Raw genomic sequence first — 26,547 nt, forward strand, 5'->3', positions numbered from 1 at the left:
AGTGCAAACTGAAGTGTCAAACAAATCAGAGCAAACGTGGAAGAAACGATGCAGTCCAGGAATTTGTCAAGTTTTGGCCGGAAAATTAAACTACTGAGAAAAATGGTAACTGCATAGAACAATTGTGCTATCTTCGTTCTAAAATTCTTCCTTCATCCCACAAAAGTTGTCTAAAATTTGTTACAATTTAAATATTAGAAAGTATAAATCTTTCTGGAAAACTAAACTAGCTTTTAAAACAAAATTATACTGTATTGTAATAAACCCATGACACAAAGGCACCAGCCTGACTCTTCTGGAAATGTCTATTCAGTTAGCCATCGCCGGCGTCCTCACGCGCCGCCGCCGTTGCCGCGGCCGCTGCCGAAGATGCCGGCGAGGGTGGTCGACACCCGCACCTCTTCCTCACAGTCCTCCTCAGGTTCCACCCGCCACCCCTTCCCCTGTCCGCCCCAGTCCCCTCCTCTCTGCCCACATATTCTGGTGCCTCGCGACTGTGGACTGGTCTGGTCGGATAGATCTGGTAGCTGCGCAACGGTTACGCCGTAACCTGAATTAGTCTTAGTCTGTACCGGAGCGATGAGTAATCTGGTGCTAATTTAGGATCGGCATCCTTCTGACAGCGTAAGCAGGCTGCTGTAACTCGGCCACTCGTGCAATGCGTGATTATGCCACGAAATTAGGGTTCAGACGCTGCCACGAAATTGCAGCTCCAGTGGCAGCCGAGAGTATATTGGGTAGAAGTACAGTACTGCAAGTACTGATAGGTTCCAACCTCTAAATGTTTGTGATTTCGTTCAAGTCTTTGGCTGAATTTGTTCGTTCATGAGTGGTGAAATGTTTGTTACAGTGTTGTTAAAGGTACAAAATGGGTCGAGCGTGCGAAAGTTGTGCTCAATACTGTTCCAAGTTGTTGTCTTTGAGGGAAAAGAATAAATAAAATTTTGGAATAACAGGTTAACCGTAAATTCAGTCCGTGCTTTGGCATCGGGGGTCTGAAATCAACTCTGAATAATTGACAGACAATGTTTTCGCCGCCAGACTTAGATGTCTTTGTGATGCGTTTATAGTTTGGTAGCTCGGTGACATGATACTCACTGGAATTCTCTTTGCAGCCCAAGATGCAAATGCCGTATGGACGTGGCTCGTTTGCGGGAGATAGAAGGGCACATAGCTTAAGGAAGAGCTGCATACCACGGTGTATGAAGCCATCATAGCAGAGCATGCGAGATAGAAGCACAGCGATCAGGAGTTTAATAGGGGCAGAGCTGAAAGAAATCTTTTTATCTTGGTGTCAGCATCGAGTAGACAATTACAATCCTGTGGCATATGGATCAGGGCTAGTCGGGTAAACTCTGAACTTCAGGTGTTAATCAATGTAATAGTATATATTTGTCTGGTCATATTAATACATGGAAATAACATTCATCTTTATTTTTTCTGTTTTCTCTAGCTTGATCCTGGGATGATGCAGGTACACGCTGGAGGTTCGGACCCAGGTCTACCTTAAATACAAACTATGTGGTAAACACCAATTATGCAGCAATTTATTCAGGTAGATAGTACTGCTGAAGTGAACACAACTGCTTCTTCAATTTTCCCTGAGATATGCATCCCTGATTCCATGTAGCTTGGTAGCGACTTGCTGCATGTTGATACGTTCACCTGGAGATGGCTTGGTGCAGCAAAGGCCAACGTTAAGCATAGATATCAGATAACCTAAACCACTTTCCTTTAAGTCCAATGGAGTTTCTTTGCAAAGCTCCAACTCCTGTAGCAGTTGCGGATCAACAATCTCCAATACCCTATCAGGGAAATTGATCTCTGTGAACTTTACAATGCTCAATCCATCCTTAAACATGGCATCAGTTGGCCTTCTTCGAATGAATACTTCGAGCAGAATGACACCGAAACTGTAAACATCTGCGGTAGTTGAAACTTGACCACCCACTGCATATTCTGAGGAATGAACAAATGAGGAGTTAATTTCAAATTAGTGGTTAACATAAAAATACGAAAATAATGTAGCAACACAAGTTGCAAATAAGTGATTACCTGGAGCAGCATATCCGATCGTTCCCCTTAGTGCAAGTGAAGAATAGTTTGGGTTACCAAGAGATAACGTTGTGGAATCATCTTTAAATCTTGCCAGGCCAAAGTCTCCAACATGAGCTGTCATATTGTCATCCAAAAGTATGTTGCTAGGCTTCAAATCACAATGAACCATTGTTCCTTGGTTGTTATGGTGTAGGTACTCCATTGCATCAGCTACATCCACTACAATGCTCATCCTTTGTGCCATTGTAATACAGTCCAAATCTGAAGTGCTTTCATTGTCTCGAGTTGGGTATAGCAGTTTATCTAAGTCTCCTCGTGGCATCAACTCATACACTAGGGCTTTGAAATCATTACCATTAGAATCAATGCTTGAGCATGCAGTTACGATACAGACCAAATTACGATGCCGCACATTTCTCAGTGCATTGCATTCTGCAATGAAGCTCTTATGTGCTCCTCTTGTCTCTAGGTTGAAGACTTTTATGGCAACCTCATTTTGGTTCCCAACTAGTTTTCCTTTGTATACAGAACCGTATCCCCCTCCACCAATCAAGTTGGACGTTGAAAATCCCTGTGTTGCTCTAGCTAGATCATTGAAAGATACTTGGGGAAATTTTGTAGCAAATGATGGTGGAGATATAGATTTGCTCTTGTGTTTTACTCTCCATAGCATTATGCCAAATAAGACCATAGCAAGTAATATTATACTGGCTGTTGGGATAACTACTTTGAGCACTAAAGGTTCCTTGAGCCTAGTTGAATTTGAAGGAACAACATCACATGCTAGCAAGTGCAACTCCAATGCCCCACCACAAAGCCCCTTGTTTCCATCTATCCGCACAGCACTAGCATTCTTGAAGATCCCTTTTCTTGGAACCTCACCATAAAGATGGTTCAATGACAAATCTAGCTTCTCAAGAAATTGTAAGTTGCCAAGAGATATTGGTATTGAGCCACTTAAGTTATTGGTAGACAAATTCAAAACATTGAGGCTGGTTATCCTACCTAATAACTCAATTGCTTCTAAACTTTCACAATCACTCAGAGTGTTTGGGATATCCCCATATAGCTTATTTGCTGACAATGCCAAAGATTCAAGTTGTTTGGCATTACCAATGGTAGTTGGAAGTTGTCCTTCGAGGTTGTTGAAAGACAAATCAATTAACAACAATGAAGGGATTCTAAAGATCTCCATTGGAATCCTACCATGAAGATTGTTGTGGGAAATGTCCAACCCTTGAAGCATAGGAAGGTTTCCAAAGCTTGATGGCATGTGGCCAGTGAAGTGGTTTGAGTATAGATCAAGCATTCCCAATCGAGACAAGTTTGATAAGGATGATGGAATGGACCCCGTAAAGAAGTTTTTGAATAAGCTTATTTCCTGCAATTTCGTGAGAGTTCCAATCCAGTCTGGAACCACACCTGTAAACTGGTTTTCTCCCAGTGTTATGGTAAATAGGTTACGAAGGTTTGCTATGCCGGAAGGAAAATCTCCTGATAGCTGATTTTCTGCCAAGTATAGCTCCTGGAGTTGATTGGAAAGGTTACCTAATGAACTTGGTACATGCCCTGATAGACGATTAATACTCATTGTGAATATCTTTAGCTCTGTGCAATTGCTTAAGCTGTCCAAAAACTCCCATTCGGCCCTGCTATGTGCTCGGAGTTGATTATCTTCAAGATTCAACAATGAGAGCTTGGTAAGTTTGCCAATTGTGGTGGGCACCAATCCAGTGAAGTTATTACCCGACAAATCTATTGTGTTTAGATTAGAAGCATTAGTGAATGAACTAGGAATGTGCCCTAGAAAGAAGTTTCCATCTAATAGAAGAAACTGGAGATTGGGCAGAGAGGTACATAGATTTGGTGGTACCTCTCCACTTAGACCATTGTAAGCAAGGTTAAGGCCGATGATAGTAGAAATATTCAAGACTGCTTGTGGAAACCTGCCTGTCAATCGATTGCCACTCGCTTGCAGGTACTGCAAGCCCGACAGATCAGCAAACTTGCTTGGGATATTTCCCTTGAAGTGATTGAGCGTACAACTAATCACGGTTAGTGTTGTGATATTGGCAAGAGAAGCTGGAATTGTACCGGTAAGGTTATTAACTGCAATCTGCAGCACCTGAAGGTGGTGAGGAGGGAGATCAGAAGGAAATTGGCCAACTAGATTGTTAAATGAAACATCTAGCACCTCGAGCTTTGAGCAGTTTGCGAAACTTGGTATCCTTCCTTGCAGCGTGTTATTACTCAAGTTCAAGGTTTGGAGGCGACGCAAGTGACCGAGGGATTGTGGAATCTCTCCGGTGAGTGTGTTCTCCGTCAGGACAAGAGAGTGCAGGAATGTTAGGTTCCCTAGTGAGGGAGAGATGTGTCCTACCAAACCTCGACTTGTAAGGTTCAGAGAAGTGACACGGCGTGGCAGAGTGTTCTTCGCCCTGCACGTGACTCCTTCCCAATTACAGAAGTGGGTGGTATCGTTCCAGGACATGAAAGCTTGCTGTGGATCTAGAGTGATTGCATCCTTGAATCCAAGCAGCGATAGCCGATCTGTCTCGTTCCAAAGTAAGGAGCTGCAGGTGACGCCGTGTGTACAGTAAGCCAGCAACACCAGGATTAATAACTGTCCGACTGAGATGGTAGCTTTCATGGCTGGGTGGCTATGCATGTATGCTGGTGCCTGGTGGAATTAGATCGGTCTTCAGTATTCTCTATATACGCGTACATAAGAACAAGGAAAAATCTTACACGGTAAGTAAGGAATACTATGTTCGCATTTGCAGCAGATACCCTTTCGTGGATTTCTGATGTGTGTAACATTACCCGGGGATTTAAACTTTGATGGCTGGGGAGCTGTGTAGTTTGCTGCTCGAATTAGACTGATCTTCAGTGCTCTGTACCTATGCATGCATACATCAGAACATGGAGAAATTGCAAATAGTCAGTTGGCAATTCATATGGTAGCGGATATCCGTTCATGGAGTTGTGCTGTGTGAAATATTACCTGCCGACCTCTTCTCCAATCATAATCTAGCTTCTTTTTTCATGGCAGGAACAAGAGCTATGTCACCGGCAGCAGGGGGAGGTGAAGTAGATATGTGTGTGTTGGTTTGGAGTGTTTGAGGTTCACCTTCACAGCTGTGGCCTCAACTTATAGGCGCGTTGGCGTACGAGATTACTGGAGGACGGAGACTCGCTGCTGCTGTTGGGTCTCTCAGTACACTGTACACTCTCAGATAATGCACTAGATCGTTCATGGCCGGAAGAAGTCTGCTGGGTCATGGTCGTCGTTTGCTGCGCAAGTGGTACAACACAGTGCATTACTTTCTGTCTCGTCAGTTACCACTACACGTAGCTTTCGAAGCTCTACAGAATAGTAACATGCTCTGTTTTCACATGCATGGTCATCAAATACGGCAAAAAAAAAAAAGCAGAAGAAATCACAAATATGTGGTCTCCAGCTTTTTTTTTTTATAAAGGGAATATATTAATATCAAGAAGATACCAATTACACCCAGCCTCTGCAACAACGCACCACCCTAATGGCACTACGGATGCACACAGCCAAAAAAGGAAAAGAAAACTAAGAAACAAAAGTCCCGCTACAGTATCTCGGGCCTAACAACAGCAATACATCCACCACCATGACAACACCGCAGACTCTCCAAAAAACGACGCCTTCAAGAAGGAAACAGTGCTCAAACACCGTCGTCATCCGATCAAAGATCTTAGGTTTTCACCTTGAAGATAGTCCCCGCTCTCAAAACAATGCCTCCACCAAGGTCACTGTCAGGCACAACCAGTTAAGGCCAGACCTTGGGTTTTCACCCTCAAAGGTAGGACTCTGCGCTTCACCTGTGTTGCCGCCCCCACTTCCAAACCGCTGCTGTGAAGCCGGGACACCAAGCAAGCCCCTCAACAGCGCGGAGACTTGAAACTCCCTTAGCTAGTCCTCCCCTCCGGCCTTTAAGAAATTCTCTTCTTCCGACTTTCATCATGGATCCATAGTTACTTGATGTCAACACAGAAAAAGAGCTTCGCGCCGCTCCCTCCAGAACCAAACGGTCGGAATAAACGCATGGGTGCGCACGACCGAATACCTCCGATCCAGCAAACTCCAGGCAAAGCGCTGTTACATTCGCCGGCGGAGCCTTCCGGAACTCAACCCTCCGGCCAGATCACGAGTCCAGGCCTCCGGTAGGTCCTCCTCTTCACGCAAGAGAAGCCCTAGGACCGCCGCCTTTATTCAGGTCGGACCCCCACGTCGGCAACCATCCCGGGCTGGCCAACCCAACCCTCCACCGGCGATACCATCGCCGGCTTCCAAGCACCTCCATCGCACCTGACGCCCGCCACCTGCCACCAGGTCGACGCCGTCACCGCCATCCAGGGCCGCCGCCCTTTGTGCCGTGATTCAGACCTTGAGGAGGAGCAGCACGAGATCCGCCCCCATCACCACCCGCCCGGCGATGCCGAGGCGAGGAAGGAAGGAGAGGATCGCGCCGCCAGGATCCAGGGCCGCGCCGCCGCCCCCAAACCGCCTGCCCGGTGAGTCCGCGGCGAGGAACGGAGGAGAGAGCCGACGATGATGGCTACGCGTGATTCTACAGTGATAGAGTTTGGAATTGGAGCGCGACGGCCGGCACCGGAGAAATTCCTCTCGCTCGGAGCGATGTCGCTGGCCGGTGGTATGCATGTAGAGGGAGAGAGACAGCGCGCGCTTCGAGCGGGATGATCCGGTCGTGTGTTTCCACTTGGACGGACAAGGGGACAGTAGGTGAAGCTTGTGTAGACATGGCCCGTCATGGCTCTGTGGCCGTCGTTGCGCCGAGCTGAAGAAGTTGGTCGTGGCAACTGCTGGTCTTGTGCGGCTGAAGAGAAAGGTTGCCTTCGTGCCGTGCTGGAGCTTGTCGTGGAGCTGCTGCCGACCTGCGTTGTGGTCTTCATGGACGCAGGCCACTAGGTCAGGCAAATTTGAGGCACCATGTCGATCTAGTTGTGATGTAGTATTTGTATGATCTAGCACAGTGGCCCTCGCATATGTAAGGGCGTCGTCTTTAGTTGTTTTTTGTTTGAATAAATATATGCTTACCAACGCAGTTTAATAAAGTATTTTGACCTATCAGGTATGTCTTCCTCTCATTTTCTCACTTAATTTCGAAACACATGATGTTTTAAACATGACACTCCAAGAAATAAATTAGAGCCATTATTTGGATAAGATGTTAGCAAATATTATTTTCAGATAATGATGGAATGTTTATCAAGGAAATCCTAACCATAACTTATTTTATATGGCCAATCTTCTATAATTATATATTGTTTGCCGAAGTAAATAAATCATGCTTACCAACACGGTTTAATAAAATATTTTTACCTACCAGCTATGTCTTCCGCTCCTTTTCTCACATAATTCCGAAACACATGATGCTTTGGACATGAGATTCCGAGATATAAATTTGAGTAATTATTTGAATAAGATGTTAGCAATTATCATTTTCAGAGAATGATGGAATGTTTTTCAAGAAAATCCGAACCATAAATTTTTTTTATATGGAAAATCTCAATGACATATTGCTATAATTATATATTGTTTGTCAAAGTAAATAAATCATGCTTACCAACGCGGTTTTATAAAATATTTTAGCCTACCAGCTATGTCATCCGCCCATTTCCTCACTTAATGCCGAAATGCATGATGTTTTGGACATTAGACTCCCAAGATATAAATTAGAGCCATTATTTGAATAAGATGTTAGTAATTATCATTTTCGGAGAATGAGGGAATGCTTTTCAAAAAAATCCGAACCATTACTTCTTTTATATGACCAATCTCAGTAATCTGTTCCTATAATAATAAATTGTTTGTCAATGTAAATAAATCATAAATACAAAAAAGTTATGTTATTTTCTAAGTCGTCACCTTCTTATTTTAAAAATACAAGTATGATACTTGATCTACTCTCTTTTACTCTCTCATTATATCAGGTCCATTTGATTCATGCACCCTACACTCTTCATCACATGATCACACCTATATAGGTAAGTACATCAATGTCTACGTACATACTAATATTTAGTTCTATGTTCAATACTTAAATTACACTTGCGAATAAAATTAATTTAATATTAATTTAATGTGCGTAGGTACTTAAGCATTTACATAGTGAAAATAATTAGGCATAATATTCACGTATGAAACTAATGGGCTAATCATTTACGGAAAATATGACACCTCCTTTTGCTCCCAAAATTTTTAATCCTTCCAGTTTTCAAAAAAAAAAAACACTTAAGGTGTGAGCCATGCGTAACTAAACATCGCTCTATGTCTTAATATTTCTAAAAATGACTTTCATGGTTAACCATATTTTTCTTGATCTTTTTGGATGACTTACCATAAAGATGTAGCAAATGCCCGATAGAGTAAGTGTTTGATAGTCTCACATGGTGACAGAAGACACACTTTGTACATCCATGCTAATTGTGTTTCGCAAGGTTATCTTTAGTGAGGATTACACCTCTACGGATATACCACACAAAAACTTTAATCTTTAACGAAATCTTCTTTCAGATTTTTTGTTATTATTAACTGCCACATTTGGCTGGATTAGTGCTCTATACATGGAATTCACGGAGAAATTTCCACTCATGTATATTTCATGGAAACTCATCAGTCTCTTGCATCCAACGGATCAAAGCCAAATGAGGCTATAATGCTAGCCTTGGACCAACAAGATCTCGAATACCTTGGCAATCGTATAGCTTTTGTGATGCACAATATTTTTCAAAGGTTATAACATATAGGGGGCATGCAAGTGTTTCTTGTTTCCAGATCTTCTATTTAGATCAGAATGAGCGAAAACATATATTTGACATCTTCAATTCAGTCAAAAGTTGAGAATATTTGCAGTAGATTGCATTTGTGTCCATTTTTAAGTAGTATGCTTTTGTGTTATAGAATCACAAAAACAGCTTGTTATTTTTTTAGACACCTTCAGATTTTACCGATTTTCCACTGCAAAATGATCAGCGGTACTGCATATGCAAAATCGTTGACAGCTGTGGAGGTCGATATGCAGGAACATCTTGTTTTCCATTTGCATTCTTGTGTCGTGACATGGTTCTTGCTTTGTCAATTTTGCAACTTCTGTGCGGCAGGGTAAATAGGACTACTGGATATGCCAGCCATGTTCGGTCAAAGGTTTACTTTGCCCGAAATAAGCCTAGGCAAGGCATTGTTTGTCACCAAAGTTTGGGCATCAATACTGAAACAGTATGTGTACCAAAACAATATGTGTATGACGCATGGATCATATAAATAATGAACTGTACCAAGCCACAACTACCACAAAAACCAGATAAACATCATGATTAATCAATAAAATCAGAATTTATTGGGTGACATTGATACATGGAATTGATATTCATCTCCATTTTCAGTGTGCACTATATGGCTGATGTAGTCGGATTTCGTAAATTGTTCCTAATATACATGCAATGCGATAATCGCCAGTCGTACAACAACTGACCCATTGGGGTAGAAATGCTACTGAAGAAACAGAGGCGCTCCTTTAGGTTCCTCTGAGATATGCATCCTTGATTCCATGTAGCTTGGCGGCCACCTCCTGCATGTTGATGCGTTCAAGCGGAGATGGCTTAGTGCAGCAAAGTCCAATGTCTAGCATAGATAGCAGAGAGTGTATACGTTTTCCCTTCAAGGCCATTTGAGTTTCTTCACAAAGCTCCATCTCCTGTATCAGCTGAGGATCAACAATCTCCATTACACTACTAGGGAAGCTGATCTCTGTTAACTTCACAATGTTTAATCCATCTTTAAACATGTCATCAGTTGGCCTCCTCCTAAGGAATATTTCGAGGAGGACAACACCAAAGCTGTAAACATCCGCAGCAGTTGAAACTTGACCACCCCCAGCATATTCTACATATATCATGAATAAAACGAGGATTTAATTTAATTTTCACTAGTAGAAAAGATAAATCAACAATAGAAATGAAAGGGCCATTACCTGGAGCAGCGTATCCGATCGTTCCCAGTAGTCCAACTGAAGAAGAGTCTGGGTTGCCAAGAGATGATGTCGAGGAACCAACTTTGAATCTTGCTATGCCAAAGTCTCCAACATGAGATGTCATGTTGTCATCCAAAAGAATGTTGCTAGGCTTCACATCACAATGAACCATTGGTACTTGGTTGTTATGGTGCAGGTACTCCAATGCATCAGCTACATCTACAACGATGTTTATCCTTTGAGCCATTGTAATATGGTTCAAACCTGAAGAACCTTCGTTGTCTCTAGTTGAGTATAGTAATTTATACAAGTCTCCTCGTGGCATGAACTCGTACACTAGGGCCTTGAAATCATTACCATTAAAATCAATGCTTGAGCACGCAGTTAGGATAGGGACAAGATTACGGTGCCGCACATTTCTCAACGCATTACATTCTGCAATGAAACTTTTTTGTGCTCCTCTTATCTCCAGGTTGAAGACTTTTATGGCAACCTTATTTTGGTCTTCAACTAGTTTCCCTTGGTAAACATAACTGTATCTCCCACTGCCAATTAAGTTGGACGTTGAGAATCCCTGTGTTGCTCTAGCTAGATCACTGAAAGAAACTTTGGGATAATTTCTAGCAAATGATGGCAGAGATGTAAAATTTCTCTTGTGTTTTCCTCTCCAGAGAAATAAGCCAAATATGACCATAGCAAGTGACACCATACTCACTATTGGGATAACTACTTTCAGCACTAAAGATTCTTTGTGACTACTTGAATTTGAAGGACATTCTTGCATGTGTAAGTCTAGTGCCCCACCACAAAGCCCCATATTTCCATCAAGACGCACAGCAGTAGCATTCTTGAACACCCCTTCTGTTGGAACCTCACCATCAAGATGGTTGAAGGACAAGTCTAGTTTCTCAAGATGTCGTAGGTTGCTGAGAGATACTGGTATTGACCCTGTTAAGTTATTGGTTGAACAGTCCAAAACTTTGAGGCTGGTTATGTGGCCTAATGAAGTGGGGATATTTCCACTTAAAATATTTGAGTCTAACCTAATGTCTTCTAAACTTTCACAATCACCCAAAGTGTTCGGAATATCTCCAGATAGCTTGTTTGCTGAAAGTTCCAAATATATGAGTTGTTTGGCATTGCCAATGCTGGTAGGAAGTGGCCCGTGGAGGTTGTTAAAAGATAAACCAATTCGAAATACTGTTGGGATTTTAAAGATCTCCATTGGAATTCTACCATGAACGTGGTTGTTGGAAATGTCCAAATCTTCAAGCCTTGAAAATTTTCCGAAGCTTGCTGGTATCTGGCCGATGAACATGTTTGATTCTAGATAGAGCTCTCCCAACCGAGACAAGTTTGACAAAGATGATGGAATGACTCCTGTAAAAAGGTTTCTGGATAAATCTATCCCTTGCAATTTGTTGAGAGTTCCAATCCACTTCGGAAGCACACCTGTGAAGTGATTCTCCTGCAGCGTTACAACAGCCAGGTTGCGAAGGTTTGCTAAGCCGGAAGGAAACTCTCCTGATAGTTGATTTCCTGCCAAGTAGAGTTGTTGAAATTGTTTGGAAAGGTTACCTGAAGAACTGGGTACATGCCCTGCTAGATTATTTGTACTCAGTGAGAGAAGTTGTAACTCTGAGCAGTTTCCTAAGCTATCAACGAACTCCCAATCTTCCGTACCATATGCTTCGAGTTGATTGTTTTCAAGATTCAACCACATGAGTTTGGTTAGTTTGCCAATCATAGTGGGCACAAAACCAGTAAAATTGTTAGCAGATAAGTCGAGGAAACTCAAAACGGAAGCGTTAGGGAAAGAACTAGGAATGCTCCCGAGAAAGAAGTTCACAGCTATGCCAAGTTCATGGAGATTGGGCAGAGATGTGAAGAGATTTGGTGGTACTTCCCCACTTAGACCATTGACAGGAAAGCTAAGGACAATGAGAGTAGAAATATTTAAGATGGCTTGTGGAAATCTGCCTACTAGGTGATTGGCACCCGCATACAAGTACTCCAAGTTGGACAAATCTGTAAACTCACTTGGGATATTTCCCTTGATGTTATTGTATGCGCAACTAATCGTGGTCAGTGTTGTGATGTTGGCAAGAGAAGCTGGGATGCTGCCAGTAAGGTTATTAACCGAAACCCGCAGCACCTGAAGGCGAGGAGGCAAATCAACAGGAAATTGACCAACTAGATTGTTAATCGAAACATCGAGCACCCTGAGCTTTGAACAGTTTGAGAAACTCGGTATCCTTCCTTGGAGCGTGTTATTATTTAAGCGGAGGGTCCAAAGGCGACGCAGGTGGCCGAGGGAGGGTGGGATCTCTCCGGCAAGTGCGTTCTGCATCAGGGTTATAGAGTGCAGGAATGTTAGGTTCCCAAGTGAAGGAGAGATGTGTCCTACTAAACCTCGACCAGTAAGGTTCAGAGAAGTTACACGACGTGGCTGATTCTTCTTCACCCGGCACGAGACACCTTCCCAATTGCAGAAATGGGTGCTATCATTCCAGGACATGAATGCTTGCTGTGGATCCAGACTGATTCCATCCTTGAATTCAAGCAGTGATAATCCATCTGTCTCGCTTCCATACAAGGAGCTGCAGATGACGGCATGTGCACTGCAAGCTACTAAGACCAGGAGAAATTGGCATCCGAGTGCGGTAGTAACTTTCATGGCTGGGTCTCTATGCATGTTGGTCAAATTGGATCTTCAGTATTCTCTATATATGCATACATAAGAACAATGAGATTTTATTTAAAATGGTCGGTAACTATATGTTAGGAGATGATGTGAGAATTATTACCCTGCGGATTTCTTCACTTTCATCCTCTAGCTTTTCCATTCATGGCACGAACAAGAGCTACGGCTGCAGGGCGAAGTGAGACGACCAAGCATATATGATCGTCGAATTAGATTGAGTCTTCAGTACTCTTTATATATGCATACAGAAAAACAAGGTGAATCTTAAATAGTCAGTAACTGATACCATGTTTTTTTTGCGAAACTCTTCTATAGATTTGTGTTGTGTGTAATATAACCTTGGGATTTCTTCTTCTCCTTCTGTCAGGGTGGAGGCAAGGCAACCAAAGCATATATGCGTGTGTACAGGTTTCGAGCGTTTGAGATTCACCTTCACTATGCGGCCTTAATTTATAGGCGCGTCCACATTGGTGATGCACTAGAGCTTACTGGAGGACGAATGGACGATTCCTGCTGTTTTTGTCCAGTCGCACAGTCCACTCTCCCACAATGCACTCGATGAGTCCATCTGTGGATACTAGCTAGAAGACTGATTAGCTCTGGGTCATGGGTCATCGACGTTTACTGAGCAAGTGGTACATGCGCATGCATTTTAAAGCTAGATGTGCCGGCGAGGATTATAGAATACCAAAATGTCCCTGTTTTCACAGGGCTACCCGAATGGAAACAAGGAAATATCGCTCTCATGGCAGGCCGTTTGGTCAGCACAATTGGTATAATATTGTACGAGGTACTGCATTACTTGTTTGCACTATAAACTCATATTAAGTCTTGAGGTGTTGTCCTCACTGTGCAGAATTATCTCAGATAATCTTGTAACTGAATTTTTAAAGTTAAGTCATGAGCTCAGGTGACGCACTTTCTGTTTTTTTTTCAACAGCAGGCAAAAGATTTGCCTCATTTCATTAATTAAGGAGAAGAGACTTAACAAGATAAAAGAAAAAGAAAAAAGAGCTTACATGGGGACTATTCTCCCGTTATTATATAACTCAAGCACTTAGCCCTGGCACACACCCAAAGCTTGACCTTGGTCTTTATGATGTTGAGGAGGACCAAAGGAGGGGGGGCTGATTTGTTGTGGAAACTCTAGCATTTCGCTCATTTCAAATTGTCCAACTCACAAGGATGGTTAAAGATACCAATGCTTTCCGGTTTGGGACGTTTGTAGTCGACATATTCTCCCACCATGCTTGAAGAGCAATATCATCCGTCCACTCGGTTGTTCAAATGGAGGCGATGCCAAGCCAATCCTTCACCATTTCCCAAGCCTCTTTGTAAAACGGCAATTTGAGAAGAGATGTGCCACCGTTTCTTGTGTTTGCTTGCAAAGTGGGCAAAGGCCATAATTTGGCCACCCCTCTTGGCTAGACGATCTGCGGTCCAAAGTGTATTGTGGATGGACAACCATGCAAAGAACTTCATTTTGGGAGGTGCCAAAACCTTCCAAACCATCTTGTTCATGAGAGTAGTAGTAGCCCCAAAGAATTGAGCCTTGTATGCAGATGTTGTGGGTATACTTCATGGTTGTACCATCGACAGTGCCTAGCTCCGGTAAGCCCGGGTGGCTCATAGACGGTGATGGTGGCGTATGGCCCATCGGGCGTCCCAGTCACTGAAGAACAAGATGGATGAAGTCCACCTCGGGAACAAGGAGCCGGATCCACCGAACGACCTTGGAAGTCGGATCTGGCCTGGTCCATCAAGGGTAGCCGGATCCGGTACGACGTATAAGGAAAGGCATATCCTTGACGTGCATGACAATGTAATATTCCATAGTTAGGTGACTTGTATTCCGGCTAGGACTCTCCGTGTAAACTGTAGATCCTGGCGCCTTTATAAGCCGGATCCCGGGAGCTCTAGAGGCACGACCACAACTCATTGTAACAACGCTAAAGCGCCCAGATAATTCCAGACAAGCAGCATTAGGCCCTGTCATCGCGCAGGTGTTTCGAAGCTAGGTAAATCGCGTACCATCGTCCCGAGGGCTCTCCGCCCGATGGCCCCTACTTCTTTTCCCCCTCGTGAGGATCCCTCCTCCGAGGTACGGTCGAATAGGCAACGACAGTTGGCGCCTACCGTGGGGCCAGTGGCGTCTGGAGGCCGGAACCGGGAGGGTTCCGCCATGGGAAGCTACGACGACTCCATTGCCGTGGGGCATGTCCTTTACGCCGGAAACTTTCCGATCGTCCCTCAGGACGAGTGCTGGATTCCGGCTTAGACCGACCCGTCAAGCTCTCCATCGTCCCAATCGGCAGCATCCACATCTTCATCGGTGAGACCGTCGACCCCGACGGAAACGCCCTGGTAAGTCACGCTGACACGACCGCCGCTGAGCAGGACGCAGTCGCAAAGATCCGATCTGAGATGCAGGAACTTCCCAAGGAAGATTCCGCCTTAGATCTGAAAATTTCAAAACCTACCCAATCCGCCCCTGAGCAGGAAATTACGGTGGAAGACCAATGCAGATCCGCCTGGATCTCCCAGGTGTTAGAGAAGCAAAGGTGCCACTTCGTGCACTTCCTCGCACATATCGCAGGAACCTCCCTTCCTCAGGATGGAGCTGGACCCATGCAGGTTGAGGCTACCGGAGACAGTGACGCCCCGGATCAGTAAGAGGTTGCCGGAGACAACAACGCTCTAGATCAGCAAGAGGATGCCGGAGACAAAGAAGAATCAATCCTTGGCAATTTAAGCCCAATCTATGACGATGCTTCCACAATGGAAACAGAAGAGTACAATCGCCTTACGAAGGAGTTGGATGATTCGGAAATAGCTGAGGCAGAATCCTCCCCGCCAAAGGAGGTCCTTGTGACCTTAACTGGGTTGGAGCAAGGAACTGACGCAGAAGCAACTCCGACCGACGCCGAGATTCCGGGCCCGTCTAATTCGGAGACTCCGCAACGGATGCGCTATCGCATTGTGCCGGATCCTGGAGAAGGACGTGTTCTCGAACACGGGGAAGATATGTCCATAGAAGAGCTCGCCAGGCAAGCAGGCCAAGGTGCTATCGTAAACTCGGAAATCTTGACCAAGCCAATAACTTTGGAACATACCGCATAGATCGGGTTCTCCACTCCTCCCGACGCCGGCAAAGCTGACCGGAGGAGGGGAAACCGATCTATGGAGGAGGATGAACCGGAGGCGGCTAGGGTTGAGGAGGCGGCTGCGCGTGCGTCTTTTCCCGTTTCTTTGCACCCCAAGTTTGTAATATGACCCATGTGATAATTATGTTTAGAAAAAAAGATTAAAAATCTTAAGTGGAGTAATCCATAAACGCGTTACATTTTGAGACGTAATAAACAGTATTATGTGGAAATATTCTACTAATTAACCCATGACACAAAGACACCAGCCTGACTCTTCTCGAAATGTCTATTCAGTTAGCCATCGCCGGCGACCTCACGCGCCGCCGCCGTTGCCGCGGCCTCTGCCGAAGATGCCGGCGAGGGTGGTCGACACCCGCACCTCTTCCTCACAGTCCTCCTCAGGTTCCACCCGCCACCCCTGCCCCTGTCCGCCCCAGCCCCCTCCTCTCTGCTATCCACGCGCACATATTCTGGTTCGCCTCGCTACTGTAGATCCAACCTGTGCGTACCGGAAGCGGAACGTACGAGTAATCTGGTGCTAATTTAGGATCTGCATCCTTCTGGCAGCGTAAGCAGGCTGCTTTAACTCGGCCAGTCGTGTAATGCTAATGCCTCATTTAGCTTAGGAGGATTCAGACGCTGCTTCCAAATTGCAGCTCCAGAGCCGGCCGAGAGTATTTGGGTAGAAGTACTGATAGGTTCCAACCTCTAAATGTTTGTGATCTCGCGCAAGTGTTTGGCTGAATTTGTTCGTTCATGAGTGGTGAAATGTGTGTTACAGTGTTGTTAAAGGTATAGAATGCGTCGACCGTGCGAAAGTTGTGCTCAATACTGTTCCAAGTTGTTGTCTTTGAGGTAAAAGAATAAATAAAATTCTTGGAATAACAGGTTAACCGTAAATTCAGTCCGTGCTTTTGCATCGGGGGTCAAAAATCAACTCTGAAAAATTAACAGACAATGTTTTCGCCGCCAGACTTAGATGTCTTTGTGATGCATATCTAGTTTGGTAGCTCGTGACATGATACTGACTGGAATTCTCTTTGCAGCTCAAGATGCAAATGCCGGATGGACGTGGCTTGTTTGCGGGAGATAGAAGGGCACATAGCTTAAGGAAGAGCTGCATCCCACGGTGTATGAAGCCATCATAGCAGAGCATGCGAGATAGAAGCACATCGATCAGGAGTTTAATAGGGGCAGAGCTGAAAGAAATCTTTTTATCTTGGTGTCAGCATCGAGTAGACAATTACAATCCTGTGGCATATATGGATCAGGGCTAGTCGGGTAACCTCTGAACTTCAGGTGTTAATCAATGTAATAGTATATATTTGTCCGGTCATATTAATACATGGAAATAACATTCATATTTATTTTTTCTGTTTTCTCTAGCTTGATCCTGGGATGATGCAGGTACACGCTGGAGGTTCGGACCCAGGTCTACCTTAAATACAAACTATGTGGTAAAAACCAATTATGCAGCAATTTATTCAGGTAGATAGTACTGCTGAAGTGGACACAACTGCTTCTTCAATTTTCCCTGAGATATGCATCCCTGATTCCATGTAGCTTGGTAGCGACCTGCTGCATGTTGATACGTTCACCTGGAGATGGCTTGGTGCAGCAAAGGCCAACGTTAAGCACAGATATCAGATAACCTAAACCACTTTCCTTCAAGTCCAATGGAGTTTCTTTGCAAAGCTCCAACTCCTGTAGCAGTTGCGGATCAACAATCTCCAATACCCTATCAGGGAAATTGATCTCTGTGAACTTTACAATGCTCAATCCATCCTTAAACATGGCATCAGTTGGCCTTCTTCGAATGAATACTTCGAGCAGAATGACACCGAAACTGTAAACATCTGCGGCGGTTGAAACTTGACCACCCACTGCATATTCTGAGGAATGAACAAATGAGGAGTTAATTTCAAATTAGTGGTGAACATAAAAATACGAAAATAATGTAGCAACACAAGTTGCAAATAAGTGATTACCTGGAGCAGCATATCCGATCGTTCCCCTTAGTGCAAGTGAAGAATAGTTTGGGTTACCAAGAGATAACGTTGTGGAATCATCTTTGAATCTTGCCATGCCAAAGTCTCCAACATGAGCTGTCATATTGTCATCCAAAAGTATGTTGCTAGGCTTCAAATCACAATGAACCATTGTTTCTTGGTTGTTATGGTGTAGGTACTCCATTGCATCAGCTACATCCACTACAATGCTCATCCTTTGTGCCATTGTAATACAGTCCAAATCTGAAGTGCTTTCATGGTCTCGAGTTGGGTATAGCAGTTTATCTAAGTCTCCTCGTGGCATCAACTCATACACTAGGGCTTTGAAATCATTACCATTAGAATCAATGCTTGAGCATGCAGTTACGATACAGACCAAATTACGATGCCGCACATTTCTCAGTGCATTGCATTCTGCAATGAAGCTCTTATGTGCTCCTCTTGTCTCTAGGTTGAAGACTTTTATGGCAACCTCATTTTGGTTCCCAACTAGTTTTCCTTTGTATACAGAACCGTATCCCCCTCCACCAATCAAGCTGGACGTTGAAAATCCCTGTGTTGCTCTAGCTAGATCATTGAAAGATACTTGGGGAAATTTTGTAGCAAATGATGGTGGAGATATAGATTTGCTCTTGTGTTTTACTCTCCATAGCATTATGCCAAATAAGACCATAGCAAGTAATATTATACTGGCTGTTGGGATAACTACTTTGAGCACTAAAGGTTCCTTGAGCCTAGTTGAATTTGAAGGAACAACATCACATGCTAGCAAGTGTAACTCCAATGCCCCGCCACAAAGCCCCTTGTTTCCATCTATCCGCACAGCACTAGCATTCTTGAAGATCCCTTTTCTTGGAACCTCACCATAAAGATGGTTCAATGACAAATCTAGCTTCTCAAGAAATTGTAAGTTGCCAAGAGATATTGGTATTGAGCCACTTAAGTTATTGGTAGACAAATTCAAAACATTGAGGCTGGTTATCCTACCTAATAGAGTGGGAATGCTTCCGCTGAAAACATTCGAGTCTAACTCAATTGCTTCTAAACTTTCACAATCACTCAGAGTGTTTGGGATATCCCCATATAGCTTATTTGCTGACAATGCCAAAGATTCAAGTTGTTTGGCATTACCAATGGTAGTTGGAAGTTGTCCTTCGAGGTTGTTGAAAGACAAATCAATTAACAACAATGAAGGGATTCTAAAGATCTCCATTGGAATCCTACCATGAAGATTGTTGTGGGAAATGTCCAACCCTTGAAGCATAGGAAGGTTTCCAAAGCTTGATGGCATGTGGCCAGTGAAGTGGTTTGAGTATAGATCAAGCATTCCCAATCGAGACAAGTTTGATAAGGATGATGGAATGGACCCCGTAAAGAAGTTTTTGAATAAGCTTATTTCCTGCAATTTCGTGAGAGTTCCAATCCAGTCCGGAACCACACCTGTAAACTGATTTTCTCCCAGTGTTATGGTAAATAGGTTACGAAGGTTTGCTATGCCGGAAGGAAAATCTCCTGATAGCAGATTTTCTGCCAAGTATAGCTCCTGGAGTTGATTGGAAAGGTTACCTAATGAACTTGGTACATGCCCTGATAGACGATTAATACTCATTGTGAATATCTTTAGCTCTGTGCAATTGCTTAAGCTGTCCAAAAACTCCCATTCGGCCCTGCTATGTGCTCGGAGTTGATTATCTTCAAGATTCAACAATGAGAGCTTGGTAAGTTTGCCAATTGTGGTGGGCACCAATCCAGTGAAGTTATTACCCGACAAATCTATTGTGTTTAGATTAGAAGCATTAGTGAATGAACTAGGAATGTGCCCTAGAAAGAAGTTTCCATCTAATAGAAGAAACTGGAGATTGGGCAGAGAGGTACATAGATTTGGTGGTACCTCTCCACTTAGACCATTGTAAGCAAGGTTAAGGCCGATGATAGTAGAAATATTCAAGACTGCTTGTGGAAACCTGCCTGTCAATCGATTGCCACTCGCTTGCAGGTACTGCAAGCCCGACAGATCAGCAAACTTGCTTGGGATATTTCCCTTGAAGTGATTGAGCGTACAACTAATCACGGTTAGTGTTGTGATATTGGCAAGGGAAGCTGGAATTGTACCGGTAAGGTTATTAACTGCAATCTGCAGCACCTGAAGGTGGTGAGGAGGGAGATCAGAAGGAAATTGGCCAACTAGATTGTTAAATGAAACATCTAGCACCTCGAGCTTTGAGCAGTTTGCGAAACTCGGAATCCTTCCTTGCAGCGTGTTATTACTCAAGTTCAAGGTTTGGAGGCGACGCAAGTGACCGAGGGATTGTGGAATCTCTCCGGTGAGTGTGTTCTCCGTCAGGACAAGAGAGTGCAGGAATGTTAGGTTCCCTAGTGAGGGAGAGATGTGTCCTACCAAACCTCGACTTGTAAGGTTCAGAGAAGTGACACGGTGTGGCAGAGTGTTCTTCGCCCTGCACGTGACTCCTTCCCAATTACAGAAGTGGGTGGTATCGTTCCAGGACATGAAAGCTTGCTGTGGATCTAGAGTGATTGCATCCTTGAATCCAAGCAGCGATAGCCGATCTGTCTCATTCCAAAGTAAGGAGCTGCAGGTGACGCCATGTGTACAGTAAGCCAGCAACACCAGGATGAATAACTGTCCGACTGAGGTGGTAGCTTTCATGGCTGGGTGGCTATGCATGTATGCTGGTGCCTGGTGGAATTAGATCGGTCTTCAGTATTCTCTATATACGCGTACGTAAGAACAAGGAAAATCTTAAACTGTAAGTAAGAAATGAGCTCTTTTACGGTGATTGGCACGGAACCTTGGTTCCGTCTAATCTAATTTAGGTTCCGTCTAATCTGATTTTTTGTGACCGTTGATTAAATCAAGTGATAACTACTATTTGACTGTTATCCCTTCGATGTATTTGGCACGGTAAAAAATATGATCAGTTTTGGAAGGAAATAAGTCTCGTGCCAGTTCCAACCAATCAAAAAGAATTGTCGTGCGAGTCCAGATCAAAAAAGAAAAGTGTATGGTGCGAATCTTCTCCCAAAACTCCTCTCCGACGACCTCCTCCCAGGTCTCCGACGAGCTCACTCCATAGATCTCAAACCCATGCTCCTCCGACTAACGACACTGCTGTGCCCTGGCTCCGCCGCCCCGCTCGAGCGACGCCGCCGTCATCCGGCCAGCCACCGCTGGCCTCCAATCCACACGCCACAGCCAAATCGGACACCTCCGTCTCTTCAACTGCGGGATTGGGCATCAGTCCTCCGCGTCCAAGTCCGGTGGATTGCCGCCGCTGTCAACGGCGGGATCAGGCCCCCAGCCTCAACAGCGGGGTCCTATAGTCAGCGGCCACCGCGATCCTCGCCTGCGGGATCGGACACCACTGCCGCAAGGTTTTACCTAATTTTGTTTGACTGTTTGAAATTTGATTCGATTCACGCTTTGAATTATAGCCTGGTTTTCCTTTGCTCTGAGCATCAACAATACTCTCAAATTTGTAGTGCTGAAAGAGATACACATACCACATTAGCTGCATCAGTTTTTCTGCAGAGGTCCTGCATAGAGGAGTTTGACTACCGTTGTCTCTTTATTTTCTTCTGTGCCAACATTCATAGTATTGGCATTTACATATTCTAGTTTACTATCCGTTATCTACCAAACATGTCCCTGCGTGTGTACCATGATAATTGCATGGTAATGCAAACTAGTTCTGAACCAGATCCTGCTGGATCACAACTTACAAGTGCTGAATTTTCCCAGTTTTTACTGATAACTGAAATATCAGTACACCCTTCACATCATCACAAAGTAAAGTAGTGGATAGTGACGGCTAAATTTGGAAGGGCAATCGGTATTTTTTAATGATCATACACGTACACCAAGTTATCTACCCAATCAGTAACGATCAATTAGCACTGGTCCCTGGAGTTTGCGGTCTAGCCTGACAGTACTAGTTCTTGTTCTTTGCATGGAAACTGATTGCTAGCTAGTCTGGGTTATTAAACGTGGATATCATCTGCATAGTTGTTTGAAACAAGGCTCGGATGCGTTATACATGCCGACTATTTTGTTGACATTACAAGTTCTAGCTGCTCCAGTTTGCAAGATTTGTCCGTGAGGTTTCGTTATAGTAAGTGTATACTATATGACTTTGAGCAGTTCAGCAATTGACTTTAAAGTTCTTTTTTCTTAATTTTCTTCGCTAATCCTGAGACTGATAGCCAGAGTGTATACTATATGACTTTGAACCTTGATGCAGGACCCGAGAATGAGGGAGTGTGACACTTAGAGTATAGATGGCATACCTGTCAAAAAGGCCAAGTCTGATGATAACATCTGCAAGATTAGAGTTAGCCTTGCCCAGAAGTTGAAAGAGCTTTTTTTTTTCATTGTGAAGTCCGTAGTCTTCTCCTTTTATCCATGTTGTCATGGATGGCTTCGTAACCTAATTTCCATCACGTGATAATAGAGTGCATGTTGAGTGTTACAAAAGGGGATTAAGCGCTGAGCCCTTTAGCCGCCATTATTCTGTCTGGGCAGCTACTAACATAAGAGGCCAGAGAGACTATCTTGGATGCCGTAGCAAGGAGCTGAACTGGGGAACTTCTTTGTTCGCTAGTGTTGGTGCACACAAGTCCGAAATCTGTATCCTCGTTGTAATTTTGCATTGTTCGAATTTTGGAGGCATCATGTAAAGCTGGTAAACTTTTGGTGTTGATGAATTGATACTTTGGAAGTTTTCTTTTGTAGATGGTAAATCTGCTATATTGAAACTTTGTTATCACTTAACATCACAATCCATGTCTTGTGTTTTAAATGTAGATTTATATGCATTATGATATTCTACTTCTATTTTAAATGTTGTGGGTGTGAAGTACTGCAATGAAGCTTGTCCAGAGGGCAATGTGCAATCCAAGCTTCTGTTCCTGAAGGACCTGTCGACCTTCACTTCCGGGAAGGGCAAGTGAAGGGCTGGGCATTACCAAGAGGCATATACTTCAACGGCGAGAGCCCTGCCATGCCTCCACCAGATTCGTACCCAAGTGTTTCCAAGCTCCTATCCTTGATTGAAGAAGACACCATTTCTTATTATGTCTATTGGCATCTTACCAATGGTGGCATTCTTGCACAATCATTTTGTGTTGGATAAATACTGCGGAAAGTCCCCACCCATTTGTGACAAGTTTAGGTTGTAGGCTCCCAATAATAAAATCTGGAGCAGGTGTGTTTTAGGATGTGGAGCTTAGGCATAAGAATGTGCCTATCAACTCACATCTTCTGCAGACACATCACGAGGTACAAATATTTTGAATACCATGGTTTGTTACAAATGTACCGAATCGGGAAAAACACGAAAATTTGTAAGAGAATAAATGTATTTATCAACATAGATAAAAGGCTTTTAATCGTTCGATCCTTTTCATAAGTAAAAGAAGTGAAGTAGATGTCACTAAGAACACGGTTTGTCCACTCTAGCAAAGACACATGTTGACTCGTTCATGGTGATGACCTATCTTCGTTCAAGGCTCTCGGCCCAACATCAGGTAGCCTGAAGGGGCAACAACACTCCACAAATCTTCGTGTGATTCGGACGGATCCTGGCAAAAAGCATAGATAGTATTAAGATCAACATAAAAATGATGCAGGTAAAAACACTACTCCAGTGCGGTGTGCCTGTCACCCCAATTCAGGCCGCCGGCAAGCGCCATTCACCCAGCGGCTGTGTTTCGTGACGATGACACACTCTTCTTCGCCAACAAATCGACACTACCGCCTTGGAAACAATGTACTAAACAAGAAAAGCTCCCCCTCAAAGGTCGATTAGCTGCCTTCAACTGGTATCTTGTTTTATATTACCCAGTTAGGAGCATTGTTCATCTTGCTACTTACAAATCCAATACATTAAAGAAACAAATAATGAACCCCAATAAGTACTTCTGCGTCAGATCGGTGGATCAACTGCGGAGGAATAAACGTTGTGACATGCAAAACTGTGATCCCCAAATGCAAAATTTGGAGACAACACAACAAAAAAATATAGATAACTTAACTTAACAGGAAAACAGAATCACCTTAGCAATCACATGACCTTCATTTTGTGCCAACATTTACCACCTTTTTCTCTGGCTTGTGGCTGCAAAATATCCATCTTAGAGGAAACCAACCAGTCCATTTGTCCTAGCACCAGAATTCCATTTATCCTAATAATGGAAATGCCACAACCACACTTGAGTAATAAAACAAATGGCCACCACTGCCAAACAAGAAAATTGCACAAAGCTTCAGTAATTGAAGTTCAAGACAAAGTATGAAGTGAATCTTACATCCAACCAAAGGACACAGTGCCTTCGCCTGAAACTTGAGAACAATTTATTGTCCATAATTCTACAGGTTCATGAGCTTGTATCTCCAAGATACGCTCAACATTAAGCCATAGTGTTGGAAACTGAACAATCCTATTGGGTATTCATTGACTATGCTATGTTCATATTCTATAGTCAGGTACCTGGCAAGGACCATAGCGCAGAAACATATTTCTATTTCCCCAGTGACATCAAGAACAAATGCATCTGCAGGAGGAGCAGGACAACCTTACCGGGACGTGAAGTTGCGCCGCCGCCGCCGCCGGCTCCTTTCTCGCCTAGCTCCGACGGGCGACAGCCACCCAACGCCGCCGCCGCTCCTCTCCTCGCCGGCCACGACCAACGCCGCCGCCGCTCCTCCCCTCGCCGGCCCGGCCGTGTTGATCCAGGTTGATAAAGAACGCCGCCGCCTCTGCCGCTTCCCTCCGTTGCGGGGATCGCCGGGAGAGAATGGTTGAGAGATTGAGATGATGAGAGGATGAGAGGATGAGCGACGGTGATATCTACTGTACATATATTTTGTTCATGAGAGATTGATGGTAGCTTTAAGATCTGTGCACAAATGCTTAATTATTTGTTGCTTTAAGATTAGTGTAGTTTCATCGGTTGCCTTGGCCACTTAAAAGGATGTTCGTCTTTTATAATGTTCGTAAATATATTTAAGGTTCCGGACCCACAAATTTTGGTTCCGGTCCCATATTTTTGGTTCCATCACTTTGGTTCCGTCTATTTAGCACCGTTAGATCGAGGTGGATGGAGGGTTATTAAAAATGCCAACCACCATAAAACTTGTAGTAAGAAATACTATGTTAGCATTAGCAGTAGATACCCTTTCGGGATTTCTGATGTGTGTAACATTACCTGGGGATTTAAACTTTGATGGCTGGGGAGCTGTGTAGTTTGCTGCTCGAATTAGACTGATCTGCTCTGTACCTATGCATGCATACATCAGAACATGGAGAAATTGCAAATAGTCAGTTGGCAATTCATATGGTAGCAGATATCCGTTCATGGAGTTGTGCTGTGTGAAATATTACCTGCCGACCTCTTCTTCTCCAATCATAATCTAGCTTATCTTTTCATGGCAGGAACAAGAGCTAGCTACGTCACCCGCAGCAAGTGGAGGTGCAGAAGTATGTATGTTTGTGTTGGTTGGAGTGCTCGAGGTTCACCTTCACCTCTGAGGCCTCAGTTTATAGGCGCGTGGACGACGTACGAGATTACTGGAGGACGAAGACTCTCTGTGGTTGTTGGGTCTCTCAGTCCACTCTCAGATAATGCAATAGATGATGATGATTCCATCTGCTGTCTGGTGTCATTGACGGACGAAGACTGCTGGGTCATGGTCGTCGTTTGCTGCGCAAGTGGTACAACACAGTGCATTACTTTCTATCTCGTCACTCTATGATATCAGTGCATATACAGCTTCCGATGCTCTACAGAATCATGATAACATGCTCTGTTTTCACATGGTCATCAAATACGGCGAAAAGGAGGAAATATGTATCTCTTGCAAATCTGCGGTCTCCAACTTGTGGTGCAGAGGGCTAGTCGTCGACGTACGACTCTACAGTGATGGAGTCTGGACTGAGAAATTCCTCTCGCGATATCGATCTCGGTTTTGAGCGGGACAATCCGGTCGAGCGATTCAAGTTGGACGGACAGTAGCTGAAGTAAGGTTGCCTTCGAGCCGCGCTGGAGCTCGTCCTGGAGCTACTGCCGACCTGCCGTGATCTCGATTGATAGAGGCCACGCAAATTTAAAGCACCATGTATGGTTGGGATAATATGTATGAATATACAAGGACTCCTTTTGTATACTGATCTACTGCTACTGTAGTACATCTTTGTCTTCCTCAATATGCTGCTATGTTATTTATGAAAAAAAATACCACTAGTATGGAAAAATGTTATCGAGTCCATAATTATTCAATGTAACCTTTTTTTAGAGAAGCATGTATGTAAATGTTTTGTACATCATATTGGACTTGAATGAAACATTCCATACAACTCACGTTGGGTATCGAGTAATTACTCCAGTAAAGAAGTATATCTACATTACTAGTGAAGCATATTAAAATAATAAAGATATATAATTTATGTATCGTTGTGGTATATGAGTCGGAGTACTTACTACATACTCCCTCTGTCTCATTAAACTTGTCTGAGGTTTGATAAAATTTGGTTATATCTAAATAATAACAGTGTTATACATCTAAATTTTTATAAATCTCAGACTAC

The 26,547-nt window shown here is 43.8% G+C and overlaps 3 protein-coding genes and 3 long non-coding RNA genes across 9 annotated transcripts; 3 read left to right on the plus strand and 3 right to left on the minus strand.

The window, feature by feature from the left end:
* Positions 1–277: 277 nt before the first annotated feature.
* LOC127325593 (uncharacterized) lies at positions 278–7,503 on the plus strand. 2 transcript variants are annotated; one of them, XR_007867301.2, is made up of 4 exons: positions 278–421; positions 1,116–1,348; positions 1,454–1,555; positions 5,111–7,503. It is a non-coding gene; the product is annotated as an uncharacterized lncRNA (long non-coding RNA). The 2 variants fall into 2 exon arrangements; XR_011754491.1 differs by having other exon boundaries at positions 1,116–1,555; positions 5,111–7,502.
* LOC127325589 (uncharacterized) lies at positions 1,362–25,429 on the minus strand. 3 transcript variants are annotated; one of them, XM_051352369.2, is made up of 4 exons: positions 25,345–25,429; positions 4,882–4,958; positions 2,056–4,738; positions 1,362–1,959 (listed from the first exon to the last, which is right to left on the minus strand). In XM_051352369.2, the coding sequence occupies exons 3-4, from the start codon at positions 4,724–4,726 to the stop codon at positions 1,592–1,594; spliced, it is 3,039 nt and encodes a 1,012-aa protein (XP_051208329.1). In that variant the 5' UTR covers positions 4,727–4,738; positions 4,882–4,958; positions 25,345–25,429; the 3' UTR covers positions 1,362–1,591. The 3 variants fall into 3 exon arrangements, with proteins under 3 accessions (XP_051208329.1, XP_071683873.1, XP_071683872.1); XM_071827772.1 differs by lacking the exon at positions 25,345–25,429 and adding an exon at positions 5,063–5,184; XM_071827771.1 differs by lacking the exon at positions 25,345–25,429 and adding an exon at positions 5,063–5,184 and having other exon boundaries at positions 2,056–4,958.
* Positions 9,630–12,762, minus strand: LOC127325569 (uncharacterized). The gene is made up of 2 exons (XM_071827769.1): positions 10,086–12,762; positions 9,630–9,997 (listed from the first exon to the last, which is right to left on the minus strand). The coding sequence occupies exons 1-2, from the start codon at positions 12,760–12,762 to the stop codon at positions 9,630–9,632; spliced, it is 3,045 nt and encodes a 1,014-aa protein (XP_071683870.1).
* Positions 10,591–13,686, plus strand: LOC139838354 (uncharacterized). The gene is made up of 2 exons (XR_011754490.1): positions 10,591–13,046; positions 13,157–13,686. It is a non-coding gene; the product is annotated as an uncharacterized lncRNA (long non-coding RNA).
* Positions 17,418–20,739, minus strand: LOC139829791 (uncharacterized). The gene is made up of 2 exons (XM_071827770.1): positions 17,924–20,739; positions 17,418–17,827 (listed from the first exon to the last, which is right to left on the minus strand). The coding sequence occupies exons 1-2, from the start codon at positions 20,628–20,630 to the stop codon at positions 17,460–17,462; spliced, it is 3,075 nt and encodes a 1,024-aa protein (XP_071683871.1). The 5' UTR covers positions 20,631–20,739; the 3' UTR covers positions 17,418–17,459.
* LOC139838355 (uncharacterized) lies at positions 20,864–22,761 on the plus strand. The gene is made up of 2 exons (XR_011754492.1): positions 20,864–21,337; positions 22,204–22,761. It is a non-coding gene; the product is annotated as an uncharacterized lncRNA (long non-coding RNA).
* Positions 25,430–26,547: the final 1,118 nt, after the last annotated feature.

This window comes from Lolium perenne, chromosome 3 (genome assembly GCF_019359855.2).
Source record: "Lolium perenne isolate Kyuss_39 chromosome 3, Kyuss_2.0, whole genome shotgun sequence".
Taxonomy (NCBI): Eukaryota; Viridiplantae; Streptophyta; class Magnoliopsida; order Poales; family Poaceae; genus Lolium; species Lolium perenne.